The following is a 19,440-nucleotide window of genomic DNA, read 5'->3' as shown; positions in this document are numbered from 1 at the left end:
CAAATTATACAATTGTTTTGTATCATTACTAGATCTTTTTGAATGGATTTAAAAGCATATATTCATATTTAGGGTAGAGTAACTGGCCAATGTTACTTCACATTGGTTTAAATCCTCTTTGGGTCAGCATGACTGGCCTTGTATCTGTAAGCTTTCATCAACAAAAAGAAGAGAGATTTATAATAATAAATTTATGTACTTTTTTTTGCAGGTTCCCCTTTTAGCAATGCTCTCACCCCAGTTGGTACTTGTCGATACGACAGCTCTCTAGGTAACTGAAGTGGTCATGGTTGCTCTGCAATAATTATGTTGATATACACAAATTTGGATAGCTATGAATTTCTGGGTGCAATTTGATCATTGGAAGAGACCTTAGAGAATTATATCCTCACACTTTGACTAAAGAAAATACATATAACAAGCCTTCTTCTTGCTACTGAATTTAATGTTTTCCGTGTCTTTTCAGGTCTCTTAACAAAGAAGTTCATCAATTTGCTAAAACATGCAGAAGATGGGATACTTGATCTCAACAAAGCTGCTGAGACCCTGGAGGTGAGGATTTTCTATTACTAAATCACCACCATCATCATCTTAGTCTTCTCCCAAAATTTGCGGTTGGGTTGGTAGATTGGCAGAAGTTCTACATCAACCGTCCTCTTTTACCCAGCCTCTGGAACCAGCCATGGTAGAAGCTCACATTAATAAATTCATGTGCCAAGACGATCACACGCCTACTATTATTACCCCCTGCCCAGCTATTACACACCCACCCCAAAGGGTGAATGCACTAAAGATGGTCATGGGGGCGCAGTTGCTAGTTGCTCCTCCATGAACATGGGTTTCCACACCTACTACCATTACTGCCAACCTAACTATTACATGCTGGCCTCAAAAAGTATGGACATGTAGAAGAGGACCATGTAGGGCAGTTACTATTACAAGGCCACCCCAAAGAGGGGTGGTTGCTAGTCATTTCTGAGCACAAGGTGTGCACACATGGCTGCATAAATAGCAGGGAGCCAATTGCTATGCTTGTACCACACACCACTCACATATAAATGTAGGGACACCCACCTATTGCCCATTGTCCACAGCATGGTGTGCCGTAAAGGCCATTATGTAAAGGTGACAGTGGCAATCGTTACACGTTATGGGGTCGTAAAGGCTGTAACGGCCATTATAGAACAAATGTCCCGTAAAGGCCATTACCACCCCTATAACAGCCCTTTACGCCCCCCATAAAGGCCGTAATAGCCCTCTAATAGTCCATTATGGGGCTGATATGGGTTGTTCAAGGGGTTTTTTTTTTTCAATAAAAAGGGAGACCGTAACGGCTGTTTTGGGGACTGTAACGATCATTATTGGGGCCGTAACAACTGTTACAACCGGTATCGTAAAGGTAACAGTGGTGGCCGTTATGGTCATCGTTACCGTTACGGAATACATTGCCACAGAAGCGATTTGCAAAAGCTTAAGATATAGAGTATGCACTGCGCCATCATTAGACCAAAACTGTGAAGTCATACTCAATTTGCTGACTTTAAAAAATTGAAAGGATCCCACCAATGCATGTTTACCAAACACCACTCACATGCCTAAGTCACACCCACATGCACCTTTGGCCAACTATTACATGTTGCTCACAGAGAGGAATTCACGAAAGTTAAGGTCTAAAGTAGTGTTTTAAATAGTGTGTATTGTATAGCGTAGCGCTTGGCCCTCTATAGCGTGTAGCGTAAGCTACATAGCATATAACGTAAGCTTTATGATATCTAATATTTTTAAATTAAAATAATAGAAAATATGATAAATTTTACAAAATGCATATTTCCTATGAGTGTTTGACTGCGAATTTGGATCGTCAACCGAATATTTCCGTGCAAACTCTCTCTCTCTCTCTCTCTCTCTCTCTCTCTCTCTCTCTCTCTCGCCTTTAGACATCTCTAAGCGTGACATCTTTTTTTTTTTTCTGAAATTTATTGAAACATCACAAATTCATAATATGGACCACAATTTGGATGGTCTGGATTGATCCAAGTGCTCTATCCATGATATGGAGCACAATTTAGATGTCTAAATTGTTCTAATGTAGTGCCACGTGTGATGGGGATGAGTCATCACTATTTTAAAATAGGTGTTGAACTAGCATTGAAGAAAAATTAAAAAAAGATAAAAAAGGAGATTTTAAGTAGCATACGCTACCTGCACTACACCGTACGCTATGCTACATGCTTGTAGCTTACGCTAAATGCCCTGTAGCTTACACTACCAAAGAGCTACTCTACCTGCATACGCTATGCTACGAGTGCTACCGAAAACACTGGTCTAAAGCATGCAGTGTTAGAAGCGCCTGCTAAGCGCACACATGGCCTACAAAAATAGCACATCAACTATGTAAGAACAAAATAATGGCAACCATTGACAATGGATTTTTACTTGTCAAACCAATTTCAGCATAGTTTTTAAATCCAAACATGCAAAGCTAGATGAGAACCAATATCTCAGATATTTCATGCTGAACAAATTAATGCATGAAAGTTAAAGAAATCTGGTGCATTTAATACTCCACAACTATCCCATAAACTATCTCCGTTTTGAAAATGATTGCATGGGACACATGGTCAGTTGATAACTTGATATTCAACCAAACCAGCTTTGAATCCAGATATTGCGCAAAGAAAACCGCAAAGTTACACCTAGATGAGAATATATGCAATTGGAAAGACTGCAAAAAGCACAGAATGACACAACTACAATCATGAAAAACTAATCATACATTTGTGATTCTATAAAACTGCAGTTAAAAATTCTGCGTAACAGCCAATGCAATGGAATTAGATAGGCATAAGATGGCAGAAGATGAGAATCCATCACAACCATTTCAAAAATAAATGATTGCATAACTCAAGGAGAACATGCATATGCTGAACCATTCATCCGTAGCAAAGCTAAAGCGAAACAATAGTAGATAAGTGGAGAGATTGATTGACAGTATCTGATTGTTTGGCATGGAGAGGGGTGGTGAATCTGAGTGCATGAGAAAGGCTTTGTCCCACACAATGCAGATGAAGGAATGGAAGGAGAGTGTAGCAGTGGAAGAGGAGAAGATTAACTGGTCTGTGTGTTGGAGGAGATATTTAAATATAGTCTTGTGGATACTCAAGAAAGATATGCTGTGGTTGTATATTTTGAGAGGGAGGGAGGGAGGAGTTATTCCCACACAATTAATAATTGAATGTTTAATCCATGGTCATGCAAATTAAATCCACCATGTCGTAATTTAATCCACCTGACCTTCTTAAGGAAAACAAATTGACGGGTCCTAATTACCTGGATTGGACTCGAAAATTTGAGATAGTCCTTATTGCAGATAAATTGTTCATGTCATTGGAGCTCCTATTCCCAATGCTCCTGATGCTGATTTCCCTCAAGTTGCTCAGAGTGAATACACCATAGACAGGAAAGAGCAGATGAATTGGCCGAGTGTTATCTATTGGGATCGATGTCCAACACATATGATTCCAACATTGCTAGTTTGCTCATGCCCGAGATATCTAGACGAACATATTTGCTTAAACAGCCTATATATCAACAATGATTGATGACATGATTCTATTTTTTGGGACCACGATTGTGGATTTCTTAATCATCCTCTGTGATTTTGTTTTTTGTTTTGTTTTGTTTTGTTTTTTTTGTTTTTTTTTTTAATTTTTGTTTTTCTAAGGTGGGTTTTCTTTCTTTACCACAAGAAGCAGAGAATCTGTTGCTACTAATAATTAGTTTTTATTTCATTACTTATTTTTCCTGAGTCAAAACACATTCAATTCTCTTTAGCTAGCAGTGGACATTCCCTTTGAGAGATTGTAATTGTGGATAGTTTTACATTGTTAAAGCATTAGGATGTGTTGTACGACCCACCTAGCCCTTTTCTTTCTTCTTATTGTTTATGCTGTAGTGTGTGCAAGGTATTCCGTAGTGGTAACGGTGGCCGTAACGGTCACCACCATTAACGATACGGGTATTGGCTATAATGGCTGATACGGGGACATAACGGTTGTTACGATCCTCGTAACGGTTGAAAATTTTCTTTTGCCTAAAAAAATATCTAGAAAATCTGTAATAATGTAAATATTCTAAATATGTATTCATTTTTTTTTTTTTTTTTGAACATGTTTATGGCAGTGTAACGGTCCACTCTTTGGTAATAGTGTTGTATCAGGTTGTTTAGTGAATTTGTGAACATTATCATGTCTCTAATGTTTATATATCACAATCAAGCATCAGAACTAGAAAACAAACAAAAAAAGACATAAATACTACTTTTTCAATTTTTTTTTTTTTTTTTTTAAGACCCTCGGAGCTTTTATTTGATCAAATCACTTCAATTTACAGTTTTAGTCTTTAAAACTATAGTAAGAGTGGTCAAAATCTGTTGTAAAATAATCTAGGAGAGTTTTTGGAATAAGAAAAGAGGAAAAATGGATTTACATAGAAAAAAAAGTGGCAGTTTTCTTTTAAGGTTATGGGGGTAATAGTCATTATGTCTCATAATGGCCTTTCCAGCCACCGTAACGGCTAATACAGTCTAAAAAAATCAACTGCTCCGTTTCACCCCCATATCGCATAATAGTCATTGCCGTTATCTATACGTATCGGCCTTTATGTGCGTATTATAACAGATACGGAACACCTTGAGTGTGTGTGAGTGATCCGAGGTTCAATCCTTGATAGTTTTATGTATGTATGTATGCACACACACACACACACACACACACACACACACACACACACATATATATATATAGGGAAATGGTACTATAAGGTTGACCTCATGAGAACTTCCCATGAGGTCGAGCTGTGTGGGCCCCACCATGATGTGTGTCACACATCAACACCGTGCATTTGATGGGTCTCCTTTAGGTTATGGGATATCCCAAAAATCAGTAATATCCGGAACTCAGGTGGGCCATACTGTCTAAAACCATATGAAGACATGCCTAAAACATATAAAAGTACTTGGTAGGGCCCACTTGAGTTTTGGATGTGGCTTAAACTTTGTCTGGTCCCTCATCCAAGTAGGACACACAATGGATGGTCTGGATTTGTGAACCACATTTCGTTGGGCCCAATAAATGATTATGAATGTTTTAATGGGAGGGTAACCCCTCTCAACTGTTGTATGCGGTGTGGCCCACCCAAGTCATGGATTGACTTGATTTTTAAGCCTGTGGCCCACCATGGAATGGTGCATCTGACTAATGGGAAAGATGTTCGACCCACATCACAATGGGGCCCATACAGCTCGACCTCATGGGAAGTTCCCACACACAGTTTATGTTTTAGTAGGATTTTAGTTTAGGTGGGGATTTTTTTACTTTTGTTACTTTCGGGTACTTTTTAAAAAGAGAGGGAGGGGGGTCGATGCAGGGACATGTGATGACCTAACCTTATATGCATGTATAATCAGGTTAAAGAATTTTCAAATAAATACACCAATTAACTAATTGTTTCCAATTGAAGGGATTAAGTAAATCTCAATACAAAGATGAGGTTATTCCGTCAGGATCATGCCCCTTAGCATAAGTTCACGTAAACAGTAAAAAGGGAGGACCTCGGGATATGAGGATATCCCAGATTTAGCATAAGTCAGTCCATGAGTAAGCTTGGATCTAATTCTACTGACTAACCATCCCTTTTTGCCGTTCAAACTAGGAAGGGGTATCCAGAGAGAAATTAAAGGGGGTGAAGGATGAAGGGTTTGAGATGAAGAAGGTATAGGTCCTTTTGTCGTCAAAAGAAAAGGAGGAAGATGATTTTTAACTTTTCCTTCACCTCGAAGATCTTAGAAAGAGGGAAACCCGAAATCGGGGTGGAATCATCAACACACCCAAGGGCCAATCCTGAAACCCTAATATCTTGAATAAAGAGGAAGAAAATAGACGAATTCTTATTCATTCAATAATAACGAAAATATGGTTTCTCACAACGTATATATAAGCTATGGAAAAAGTAAAAGTGCACTAAAACCCCTGGAAACAAGAAAAATAATAAAAAGACGAAAAATAAAGAAAGTTGTAATAAAGCCCCAGAAACAAGAAAAATAACAAAAAAGTCCAAAACTAAAACAACCATGTGTTAGGGTGTGAAATCCAACCCATGGATCTATGGTCGGGGTGAACACCTATGTGGTAGGGTGTGAAATCCAACCCATAGATCTATGGTCAGGGTGCGGTCATGCCGCTCTTGCATTCGTAGCGCATCAGAAAGTGGGTCCAATTGACCCATCGTCCATCCACATCAACTCATCCGCTCTGGTACTCTGTCGGTGACGCCTCCTCCTCTGGTACACTCTAAAGAGCGCACCACTGATGTCCGCATCAGGGGTGTCCAACCCTCTCTCTCTCTCTCTCTTCTTTTCTTCTTTTAGTCTATAAACCTACAAGTTCAGTAAAGTTGTATTGTACTATGGTTTTTTTCCAAGTCATGCTGATCATTTCGTCTTTGTATGGAGAGACACTTTAGACCTTATTGTGTTAGTAGTATGTAGCGATGATATTGTTTATTACAGGAAGTGACCATAAGGGGTCTGAGGAGCTAAATAAGTATTTTCAGAGGCATTTTCTCACAAAAGATTTGAGTCATCTTCGATACTTTCTAGTTATAGAAGTTTCTAGGTTAAAGGAAAGAATTAATTTGTTTCAACGAAAATACATGTTGGATTTGCTCATAAAGACATGTCTTCTTGGTACAAATAGTGAATACACTAATAGATTCGAATCATAAACTTGTTGGTGATCAAGGAGATGTATTTGAAGACCCATGGAGGTATAGAAGATTGGTTGGAAACTCGTCTATTTAACTATCACTTGGCCAGACATATCTTATGCTATGAGTGTGATGAGCCAGTTTATGAACTCTCTGAGTGTACCTCACATGGTTGCAGTTTTTTGGATTTTGCGATATCTTAAAAGGGCACTAGGTTAGGGGATTTTGTGTAGATAGAATAATCATCTTCAGTCATATGGTACCCTGATGTAGACTAGGCAAGTTCTTTAGCACATGGCCAGTCTACTATTGGATACCATATGTTTGTGGAAAGAAATCTAGTTACATGAAAGAGTAAGAAGTAGAGTGATGTGGCTCGATCAAGTGCTAAATCAGAATATAGAGCAATAACTCATACCACTTACGAGTGTGGATAAAAAAGATGTTGAAAGAAATAAGGTTTGTGGTGAATCCATCTATGTAGTTAATCAGACAACATCCCACATTGCAAATGATCCAATTTGTCATGAAAGAAACATATTGAGGTTGGTTGACACTTTATATGTGAGGTCTCTAGTGGTGAAATCTCTATCGATGTTTTAAATAGCAGTAGTATGTTGCGTAGCGTTCAGCCCTCTGTAGCATGTAGTGCAAGTAGCGTATGCTACATGATACTTCTATTTTTTAATTTAAAAACAGAAAAATATGATAAATAGTAAGAAAAATAAAAAATATAAAAATGCCTAAAAGATGATTCATTTTTTCAAGTATAAGCATGTTCAAACTAGTTATTAATCATCATTTATCAATAGCCAATTCACATAGATAAACAAAATTAAATTATTATCACATAAACAACTTTTTAAGCAAACTATAATTAATAATGTCTAATTAAAACCACAATAACAAGTACAAAAAGAAATTAAAATTCCATAGGTTGAGAGTATTGAGTACAAAATACAAAATATAATTACCTTTAAAAAAATACAAAACATAATTACCATTTATTAAAGAAAAGGCGTAGCGTACGCTATATACACTATGTGCACGGTACGATGCTACATATGCTACACGTACGCTACATATGCTACGACCCCTGTAGCGTATGTTATAGGTGGTTTACGCTATTTGCTAATGCTATGTAGTGTCATAGCTATGCTACAGGCACTATTCAGAACACCGATCTCTACACTATATATCATTATATCTAGTCTCAGGGTCAACTTAATGATGTATTCACAAAGGCCCTTCCAAACAATCAAGCTACATGCATATACTCCAAGCTTGGCACAGACAACATCTATGCTCCATTTTGAGGGAGAGTGTTAAAGCATTAGGATCAAGGAATTCCATAGTGGCACTACCCCTAACCCACCCCCCCGCCCCTTTTTTTTTTCTTTCTTTTTGAAAAAAACTTATTTTGGCCCCATAATGGATCATTAAGCTGCCATTGGATCATTAAGCTGCCATTACGAGGCCATTTTGGGCTGTTACAAGCCGTTATGGGTTAGTTTTTCCGTAATGATTATTATGACCATTATGGCCGGTAATGCGTAATGGTTACCACCGTTAGCATTTTTTAACAGCCGTTACATAATCATTTAAGAATACATTGAAATGTGAGCCATACAGCTGTATGGCCGACCTAGTCTTTTCTTTCTTCTTATTGTTTATGTTGTAGTAGTCTAGGACTGATTGGGGATTTTTGCTTCTGTTACTTAAGGGTAATATTGGCTTTTATATCAAAGAAGAGTTCTTTTAAGATAAACCTACATTCTTAATTACCATAATGCTCTTTGTTTGTTTAGGTACAAAAGAGGCGGATATATGACATAACGAATGTCCTGGAAGGAATTGGACTCATAGAGAAGAAACTTAAGAACCGAATACACTGGAAGTAATCCTGGATTTATTTTTTAATTCACATAACACTCTCTCTCTCTCTCTCTCTCTCTCTCTCTCTCGTTTCGTCTTCTTGCTTTTGCTGGGAAAATTTTCCTAGAAGGTTTGTCAGCACTTGGAATGTATGCTTATTTTATTTTAGTTTTTTTTTTATAATAGGGGACTTGATGTCTCAAGGCCAGGGGAGATTGATGATGGTGTCTCTATTTTACAGGTATGTGGAGTAATTGTTAGTTTCATTGTACAATCATACACATATAATTGAATAAAGAATGCTTCTGACAGCTTGGACGTCCAATACTCATGTTTTGATCTCTCTTATTCTCGGAGCTGCAATATGCATAGGTTATTCAAGAAACATGGGTTCCTTCACAACCTCCATCTTCTACAAAACTAATTTATCCATGATCTGAAAGTTCTGCAGATGTGATCTTGTCACCAATCAATTTCAAAGTTTGATGATATGATGGTTACAGAATGTTGGATCTAATTTGACGTTGACTTTTGATTACTGCAGGCAGAAGTTGAAAATCTTTCCATGGATGAGCAGAAACTAGATGATCAAATAAGGTTTTGTAGTTTATTGCACCACTAAAATATCATTGGGGCTTTTTCCTGTGTGGATTATGCTGACTTCTACTTATTTCAGAGAACTGCAGGAAAGACTAAGAGACCTGAGTGAGGATGAAAACAATCAAAAGTAGATAATATTTCCCATTACATGTGTCAAGATTCAGCTTAGAAACAGTTGTAATCATTTTACTAACTGTTGTTTCCCTTTTTCTCCTTTCCTAATTTTAGGTGGCTCTTTGTGACTGAAGAAGACATCAAGGGCCTACCATGCTTGCAGGTTAGTTTGTTTTCTTTCCTGTAATTTGATGCATTTACAACCATGGATAGCAATACTGGTTTTGTACGAAGATATTTTGTCTTGTGGTTTTTTGAACAAAAATATTATGAAATACTTTGGTATTTTCAGCAAGATTTAATATATCACTATATTAGCATGATATTTTTCTTTTTGGATAATAATAATACTTCTATTTCTCTTAATTCTTTTGTAAAAAAATTATCACTCATTGGGATCTTTTGCTACATTTTTATTTTTTAGTTGTCCTGTTTTCTGCGAGATTGTCCTGATATTTCCCAAGAAACACCTAAAGTTCAGAAATCGCCTGAGAAATCCTATGCCAAAAAAAGGAGAAGCCGGGAATGAGATTTATCACTTTGCATACAACCTGCTGGTATCATGATTGCTAATGTTACCAGTAATGGATATGGGTGCCAGCTATGGGTTGGGTCTATGTGTTTGGACTAGCTCAACTGCCAAATTTCCCTGTATGACAACACATGGTTATATTACTACTACTACTAATGTACTTGTAACTATTTTAGTTAGTTGTTTTTCTTTTGTATTTTCTAAGGGCTTGTTTGGATTCATGGAAAGAAAAGGAAATTAAACACCATTTCCCATTAAACTAATTTTCTATTGTTTGTAAAAACTTTTCTATGAGATTTGGTAGGAAGCACCATTTCTCACTTCCTCTTTTTGTTGGAAAATCAACAAATTTATTTTACCCTCTCTTCCACTAAGAAATGCATTTTCCCAAAATTAAAGAAAAGTGAATTTCCTCAAGAGTTAAACACATATGTGCCACCTCCAATCGCCTCACATGTGTCACGTATCCAAATGTTCCATTGCCCATCTTCTATTTTGTCACACATGTGCCAATGCATCACATGTGCCACCATCCATCTTCACTTGGGCCCCACATGTACAAAGCACCTTGAATGTACCGCATGTGCCAACTTTCCGTTGTCCATCTTGTGTTGTGTCCTACATGTGCCACCATCTCTCTTTCGCTTGCGCTCCACATCTTCAATTGCTCTATATGTGCTACATGAGACACCATGTGGCATGTGCCAATGTCATGTGCACATGTGCTATCATCTACCTTCAAGTGTCCAAATGTGTAAATGTGCTAATGTGTCGCTTGCGTTACATGTGCCATCATGCAACTTAGCACCCCTCATATGTCATGCGTGACACCATTAAGCTTAAGCACCCACAAGTGCGGTCGTCTATCTTTGAACTTTCCAGCACCCACAAGTGCCACTGTCCATCTTTGAGCTTTCCAGCACCCACAAGTGCCATCATCTGTCTTTAAGCTTTCCATATTTGTTACGTGTTAACCGGCACATGGCAATAACAACCAGGATTTTTTATTTTATTTTATTTATTTATTATTATTATTATTTTAATATATTTGACCAAACAGTAAGTTGGAAAACATGCCCCAAAATTTCTAGAAAAAATCTTATTTAAAAAAGACATGGAAAACAAAATTTCCTTTCCCACAATTTCCTGGAAATAAGGTTTCCTGAGAAACAGTGTTTCCTTTGCCACACTTTCCTCAAATCCAATCATGCCCTTAAGGTACAGCAGAGGCATTTCCAATATGGATCCCACTCATATTCATGTCATGTCGAATCCAACACTGCTGCTCCAATGGATTTTAAGGCTCTGGTATCATAGATGACCGTGCAAGTTACCGTCTCCAAACTGTACTGACTTCCTTTAATGTATTTTCTGGTAGAATGAGACGCTCATAGCAATTAAAGCTCCCCATGGCACTACTCTAGAAGTCCCAGATCCCGATGAGGTAGGCAGATGCCAGGAAAGACTGAATTAAGTAGATTTTAAAATGTATTCTTTTTGATGTGTTAGAAAATTTCTCCCCTTCTATGTGTAGGCTGTTGACTATCCTCAGCGGAGATATAGAATTGTCCTAAGAAGCACCATGGGTCCAATTGATCTTTTCCTTGTCAGGTAATGTTGCTTTTCTTTCTTTCATTTAATGCATGGATCTTCTTGTTTGTTTGTTTTTACATGTGAACCAATCAATCATTCTAGAGGCTGTCAAAACCTAAATCAACTCTTGACCTCTCAAATGCCCAGAACTAGATCTGTTTAGGGATCTGGAGCATGTTGTTCTTCTGAATACCTGTTTGGTTTTGCTTTCCCCCACTTTTAGTAAATTCGAGAAGTTTGAGGAGGCGAATGATGTTGAAGCAACTCCAAGTATCCAAATCTCATCAAGTTCAGGTTCTTCTATGGTTACGGTTGCAGAGCGGAGAAGAGGGAAGGAGGTGGAATTTGAGGTTCAAGATGCTCAGCAGATGTGCTCAGATCCAAATGCCTCACAAGACTTTGTGAGCGGGATCATGAAGATTGTCCCTTCAGATGTCGATGTAAGTGCAATGATATGTAGTCTAAGTAGCTTTTTAATTGTTGGATTGACAATTAATCAAAGGTATTCTTACCTGAGAAAGAATCTCTTTTTCGATACGATAAATATGGATTACAATGTCCCAAAGTTTGTAATTGGCAGTGCCTATGAATGTGACGTTCCCGTCCAGATCTTCTGGTTTCATACAGCTTCAGAGATTTTTCTTTTCTTGAAGTACGAAAAATGACAGATATGTTTCCAGATTTGAACAAGAAACCCACTTACAGAAGCGTGTAGTTTTTGATGTGTAAATGAAATCACTCTAATATCTTGAGATGGAGTTTGCTGATCTTACACAGACATATCTACTTTACTACATGCAGGATCCAATGCCAACATGGCATGTGTCTGCAATATCCAAGACAAACATCAGACTGGTCCCATCTTCCATGTGCCTTTGCCTGAAATCAGTCTGCTTGATTCATCAAGTGGGCTACGTAAGTCCAAGGGGGAAAAAACTATATGGTTAGAAGAAAATACCCAATGGTTCACATTCAACATAAAATTGGCCCACCTGATTAGAGAAGCGGACTGCTTTTTAGGCCACAACACATGCATGGGGGAGTGCAATGGTGTGGATCCCGTGCACATGTGCCAGATCAGCAAACTTCATTTAAGTTGGAAAAATGCTTAGAAATGCCGTGATCTGGACAGCTGAAAATTTTTCTTTGTTATTTGGGGTGTTGTCGACAATCTTTTCGCACCTTTTCATGTTTTCTAGCATCTAAATTCCCATTGGTTGTTTACCTTAATGTAAGGATTTCATTTTGTCTTGCAGGCGGATTCTGATTACTGGCTTCTATCAGATCCCAGTGTCAGCATCACAGACATGTGGAAGACTGACCGTATCCTTTCTTTAAAAAAAATGCTTCTATTAAAATTTCTTTCTCACATGATCTATGCTTTGAATGTGAATGGTGAATTCCGTGACTCCGATAACTCAGCTGGGATTGAATGGGATAGGGTAGATGGACTTAACCCTGAGGCTTTTGCAATAGGTGATGTCATCACATCAGGGCCACAGACTCCACCATCTGGTGTTATAGAAGTGCCATCTGGAAATAACTCTAATTGCAGGTGAATGAGTAGTTTGCCCAAATGGAGAAACTCAAGTTTGTACTTGTTGATCGGAATCTGTCATGTCCGTCAAATCCTGCTCTCATGCCATCACTGGTTCAACCAAGGAGCAATGATTCAGCTGTTCTCAACCATATATGGTCAACAGAATGTGTTCCTTGCTAGGTCATTATAAAATTTGTATTCTAGGAATGGATGATGACAGAGAGCTGGTTCAATGTACAGTTAGAATGATATATTTAATCATGTTATATTTTGGTTAAAAAAAAAAAAAAAAAACAGAGAGAAGAAAAAGAATCATAAGTATTCAGTTAGTCCTTGTGTATAATTCCCTGGCCTCTTACCTTTTCCTTCAGACTCTCTCTCATGTCTTATGTTCTGGTAATCAGAAATAAAAGGCACAAGTATTGAATTAGTGCCTGTTTGAATGGAATGCATCCTCCGAATGGCCTCAAAAGCTTTGATCCAAACGGCCATTTGATCTTGTGCGTTTGGATGCAGTTTTCAAACCACATCTCATCTCCCTGCTCAGCAAAATAGGCTATAAATTGCTAACTCAACAAAAACCAAAAGCATGCTTGAAAGCCTCTCTTTTCGGATACCCTCTTCGAGGAAGTGTATCCCAACCGGCCATAATCCCATCTATATGATTTCTTGTCCTCGGCTTTTCCCTTTGGACCGTCTTTCTAGACTGGTTCAGAAAACTGGAAAGTCCAATTCAACGCGAGAGTTTGGGTTGAGTTAATCAAAACCTGGAAAACCAGAAAATTAGGATGCAACTCGAGCGGGTTGGGTGAGGGTTAAACTTTGGGAGGACCCACCCCACAACCTGACCTGTCCTGAATTCCAACCCAAGTTGCCTAACTTGAACCCAAACCAACCCAATGGACATCATCTGTTTACTGACATGTGAAGTGCAAAGTGTGCCACTAGTGATTTTACCACCACACTGCCTCATAGCCTAAGCCCTCACCCGCACATGTATTCTAGTGCGACTGGATCATGCAAGCCGACCTTCTTCTCTCTCAATTCTCCAAGTAAGAATACAAGAGAATTCAAAATTTGTAAATCCCATCTTCTCTCAATGTGAAACTAAACATTTTAATTACTTTTCATTTTTCAAATAAAATTTTAAAGGAAAAATTAAAATTTCAAACATTAAACAAAAGTAAAAAGGTGCATGTGCATAATTCTAATTATTTATATTATTTAGTTTAATCAATCCAATTGAGGATAAATCTCAACACAAGTGGCCCTTATTACATAATCAATTATAGTCATTAAACCTCAGCACATATGGCCCTAGCAAATTGAGGCGGATCTAAAACTCAGTGGACGCATGACAAGAAAAAGTGGGTAAGAAAATACATACTATTGAAGCCTTTTGGAGCTTCACCCTAATGATTATATGCCATCCATGCCTTTCATAAGGTCATGTACTGAAGATAAAAATATTAGCCCGGTTCAAAACTTATGTGGCTCCACAAATGTTTCAATGGTGACGTTTAATCTTCACTGTTTCTTATCGAAGCGGCCCACTTGAGTTTTGGATTTGTCTTTTTTTGAGAGGGCTTAGGTTCTAAAATGATTTGGCAAAACGGATGATGTAGTGGATTTCTTAGAAACATCACAGTGAATTTCCTGCCAAAGGCTTTTGCAGGCAATCTGCGTCCACACATGCTGGATCGTGAGCCGCGAAGACTGGCGAAACGGACTCAATTCTAAGCGGCTGTGTATCATCCATCACACTCTGCCGGAGTATCAAAGTTTTTCTTTTATAACACACGACCAACGCGTGCGGGTTTAGAAAACCTCACTCGACAAAAATGGACTACAGCGAACTATAGTCCTCTCTTCCTCTCTCTCTCTCTCTCTCGATCCATCGATGGGTTGGAGGAAGGGACATCCCTCATCTCTCCAACGTTGGAACTCCACTTCCGTGGTGCCCACCGAGCTCGAGCTCGACCTCCCCTCCACCTTCCCCATTACCAAAGGCGGGGATTTCGAGCTCCTCCCTTTCGGCCACGTGTCCTACACCAGCATCAAGGACCTCCTTCCCTCTTTGGAAGCTGGCATCCCATCCCCGACACCTGTCAGAAGCCATAGCTTCCACGAGATATCGATCCGCAACCGCCTCGTCAAGCACGCCGCCTGGGCCTACCTGCAGCCCACGTTCGCCGCCTCCCCCCACTTCGCCAGCGGCAACTTCTTCCGCCAGATGTGGATCAGACTCGCCGGCTGCCTCAGGCCCGTGATGCTGACGGTTGCGTGTGCATTCGATCGCCTCCTTGGGGCGATTCGGATCGGGTGGAGCAGGAATTGCTGACGGACGTTTTAACGGTAACGGCGTCCGTTACGACTCTCTCTTGGAAGAGTCGGTTACGGTAAGGGTAACGGTAACACGTGTTAGGTGGCTCTAAACTTTGATGCTTGGAGGAGAGTACAGTGTTTGTTTACCACCATATTTTAAGTTCTGGTGTAACGAACCATCCGTCTACTGCGATGTGCATGTGAAATCAAATCCGTCGTTCGGTTTGCCAGCTTATATTAGTATGTTTCCCTAAAATGATGCAGATCGGAAATTCAAATGGGCTACACAACAGGAAACAGTTTTAATTGAGCACCTACCATTGCCCTAAATCCTTTTTACCATCCATATTTCTGTTTTCCCTTCATCCAGTGGTATTCCAACGGATGAACGGGTTGGATATCATATAAACATCACAGAAGAGGGTTTTCAATGGTGAGTGTTTCCATCCCACTGTTTCCTGTGGCGTGATCCACGAGTTTTTGGATCTGCCTCACTTGTGAGGTTGCCTCCTAACATGAGCCGTTGAAACTGATGGACGGAATGGATGTCACAGGTACGTCGCCGTGGGCCCCACAAAGCAGCTCTAGGTTATTGCTTCCCTTCCATGTAGCAAACATACACATCAATACATAATAATATCAGAATTATTGTAAATGGAGCGTGGGAAAGATAGTAACGTTGATTGAAGGATCCTAATCACTCAATTGGTGGCTATCAAACGTGATATTGGAAGCAAACCATTCGATCATTGAGAATATATGGCCCATATTTATACGGTCTGGATCTTCACAAGCGATTGCCACGTGTGTCGGTGAGCCGTAATCTATATTTGTTTGTTTGTACACGATTTCATCGGATGCGACTACGCACAGTTGTTTGTACACGTTTTCCATCCCGGACGCGAATTGTCTATATGCCCAGCGCCACACGAAGTTCTTGTGGTAGGAAGCTGTGTGGGGGCTTTCAGAGATTCACATGGCAAATCCACTCCGTCCATCAGTTTATAAATATCATAATAAGAGAGTAGTGCAAAAATCAGACAGATCCAAAACTTAATTGTGCCTCACCACATGGAACAGAAGGGGTTGAACACCCACCATTGGAAACTTTATGGGGACCACAGAAGTTTTGTATCAGGATGATATTTCTTCCTGCAGGTTATCTGAGAGGTAATAATCTTATGAATATGTTCGACTCTAGGAAGGTTTCAACGGTGGACGTTTCCGTTCTCACTTTTTCGTTTGGTGTGGCCAACCTGAGTTTTAGATCTCCCTGATTTTTGGAATACTGTATTATTGTGATGCTTATAAAATGATGGACAGAGTGGATTTGTCACGGGCAATTCTGTGGGTCCCACATAGCTTCCTAGCACAGAGATTCCTTATGGCTGCGTGGCACAGGCAATTCGCGTGCTTCAATCGTAAGCGACTTGCCTTTACCGAAAGCTCTTATTCCATTCGTTTTGTCACGTCATTTTAGGAGATCAGCCCAAACGTGAGGGAGATCCAAAAACTCAAGTGGGCCACACGAGTGAGATTGATCACCCGCGGTTGAAACATTTGTGGGGTCCACAAAAGTAGTGTATCGGGGTTGTATTTGTGTTTTACCTTCATCCAAGTCGTAAATCACCTTATTAACGGAGTTGTATTTGTGTTTTACCTTCATCCAACCCAAGTGGTAAATCACCTAATTAACGGGATGGCATATAAACATCACGGTGGGCCAAGAATGTTTCAAGAATGGTGTGGCCCACTTGAGTTTTGGATCTCCGTCGTGTGTAGGTTCATGTCCTAAAATGAGTTGATGAAATGAGTGGACAGAGTGATATGACACGAACATTGTAGTGGGCCTACAGAGCTTTGGGTCACCAGGAACCCTCTAACCCTGGGTTAGAGGTAAGTTGCTTTATCCTTGGTCATTGTTAATTGGAGAAGGGGATTGCGTGGTCAGCCCAATGCCACGGAGGTGTTAGGACATGGTTAGATTTGATTGGACCATGTGCCGCATTTGGAGATGGATGTTTAAAAGTTGTTAGGTGGAATATATACTCAACCTCGACCAGCTCTAACAGCGACACATGGCCAATCAAATCTCACCACACACCCAACGCCACCGAGCTATGTGTTGTTGGGGTCACCACACAATCGGAATCCATTTTGGACTGGGTTTACAAGTTTTCTGGACCAGCCTAGAGTGTAGTCCTAGGTCCTCAGCAGTCCCCCCCTCCTGTGGGCAATAACTTGGACCTTGTCTATTTGGGCATCTAACCTACTGGACATGTGACCTGGCCTAACAATGTTACATTTGTTGGGCTGATCTAATCTGTGACTCGCAAGGTTAATTTTCAATAAGAAATTTTCAACTTGAGAAATGTAGAATTTCAATGACACTCTGCAAGAGGAATGATCAAGTGGGCCAGTCTACCAACATCATTGTCATCGTAGTGTTGTCCGACTCCGTTGGATCGGCTACATGAATCCTGTTTGCTTAGCAAAAGTTGAACAACTGACTATCTACAGACACCATCTACAGACACCAGCCCCTGTCTGTTTGGACTGGGACAGGTTAATGCATCATTACCAGGTGAAGATAGAACATCTTTCTAGTGTATCTCCTACTGGCTATTGTTCATTCCTCTCTTGTGCTTTGCCATTTTCTCTTAAGCAATGGGAATTGACTGGTTCCTTTGATGTAGTCTCCAAGGTGTTGTTTTAACTTGATTACATAGCTTGAGGTATTGTCAATGTAAAATATAGGGTTGTTACTCATGAGTAAATTTCATGTATTCATTCACAATAAAAGTTAAAAATTGCAGAGATTTTTCCCTTTCAAAGAAGGATTTCAGATTTTTTTTTTTTTTTCCCTAACAACAATCTGCTCCTGGTGTGCTATATAAACTGTTGACAAGTTCTTGTTGTTATTGTTTTAAATCTATAAGCAGCAGGGTCAGTTGATGCCATCGAGCAGATGTTCGATGCCATTGGAAAAATCCAAAAAATCTATGTTTTGTTGATGGAACGTTTTGGTGTTTTACTCGATGTCATTGAAGGTGTTCGATGCCATCGAAGATCCATCAAAGGTGCCATTGAGCGTGTACGCAGAATTACGTATGTCACGCCCCAAACTCGGAAACCGGGCTCACAAAATTCCCGATCGCCGAATCCGGCGCCGACAGCCTCCGTAGAACCCCATTCTCGGACCCCGGCACCCATTCACCAGGTTCCGATCCTGGGATACTACAAGGAGGGTTTCAAATCATTAGTCTGATTCATAATGAGCATAACAAAAGCATAACCCACAAACAATAAGCACAAGAACACCACCACAAAATCCACTATGATCAAAAACTTTTTAGTACAATGCGACGAAAAGGGAAAATACAATGTAGTGCAAAAGATAGAAACTCCAAAGCTCATCTGCACGGTCCAACTACGGCGAGACTGCGGCTGCGTCCTGGCGTCACCTGCCCGCATCAATCGTGCATAAGCTTATGGAAAGTTTAGAGGGTGGTGTAAGTGTGTGCGCAATATAAACGTGCTCAATATGCAAGGTCAGAGTGATGCGGAATCATGGTGATGAGTACATAAATACAATCAGCCGTAGCAAGGCTATGCGGTGCAAGATATGAATGCTATCGGCCATAACACGGCCATGCGATGCGAGATGCAACTCAAGCATGCCAAACCTCATCATATATCGGTAGTTCTCATTCGGATAATCACCGGGTCCAATACACTCCAAATGGCACTGTCGCTCTCCTAGCCGCACCCAAGTAGCGTAAGAAACCTCACTATCCGCCCGACCAATAGTCTGCCAATCCTACCCGAGACGTCGATAGCGGACCCATTCGCGAGTTGGTCAAACTCATAATGCCCCCTACCCTCTGCGAGTAAGGCCACACCCCTTTCCAATCGACCACGACACAGTGGGAGACGCGGCCTCCTGGTATTTGGCCCTCATGCGCTCGTATATCCACTCGGTCTCGACGTTGGAGTCATCCTCTGGTACCATCGGGTTTAGGGATTTTTACCCAGGGACATCTATGGTGCCCGTATGCTAGAACCAAATAATTCCGGTCTCCAATCCTGCCATCCA

General features: G+C 40.0%; 1 protein-coding gene across 1 annotated transcript in view; it reads left to right on the top strand.

Annotated features, from left to right (window-relative positions):
* Nucleotides 1-13,349, top strand: part of LOC131252049 (transcription factor E2FA-like) — a 30,482-nt gene extending 17,133 nt beyond the window's left edge. The window contains exons 3-14 of the mRNA XM_058252984.1: nucleotides 212-271; nucleotides 467-552; nucleotides 8,574-8,662; nucleotides 8,827-8,881; nucleotides 9,185-9,237; nucleotides 9,317-9,367; nucleotides 9,469-9,517; nucleotides 11,265-11,330; nucleotides 11,421-11,497; nucleotides 11,703-11,919; nucleotides 12,736-12,802; nucleotides 12,902-13,349. Coding sequence (XP_058108967.1) covers nucleotides 212-271; nucleotides 467-552; nucleotides 8,574-8,662; nucleotides 8,827-8,881; nucleotides 9,185-9,237; nucleotides 9,317-9,367; nucleotides 9,469-9,517; nucleotides 11,265-11,330; nucleotides 11,421-11,497; nucleotides 11,703-11,919; nucleotides 12,736-12,802; nucleotides 12,902-13,038 — 1,007 coding nt within the window. The 3' untranslated portion in view covers nucleotides 13,039-13,349. The remainder of the gene's footprint in view (nucleotides 1-211; nucleotides 272-466; nucleotides 553-8,573; nucleotides 8,663-8,826; nucleotides 8,882-9,184; nucleotides 9,238-9,316; nucleotides 9,368-9,468; nucleotides 9,518-11,264; nucleotides 11,331-11,420; nucleotides 11,498-11,702; nucleotides 11,920-12,735; nucleotides 12,803-12,901) is intronic.
* Nucleotides 13,350-19,440: the final 6,091 nt, after the last annotated feature.

Source organism: Magnolia sinica, chromosome 1 (genome assembly GCF_029962835.1).
Source record: "Magnolia sinica isolate HGM2019 chromosome 1, MsV1, whole genome shotgun sequence".
Taxonomy (NCBI): domain Eukaryota; kingdom Viridiplantae; phylum Streptophyta; class Magnoliopsida; order Magnoliales; family Magnoliaceae; genus Magnolia; species Magnolia sinica.
The sequence above is the reverse complement of the archived record's forward strand: the minus strand, read 5'-3'. Positions and strand labels throughout refer to the sequence as shown.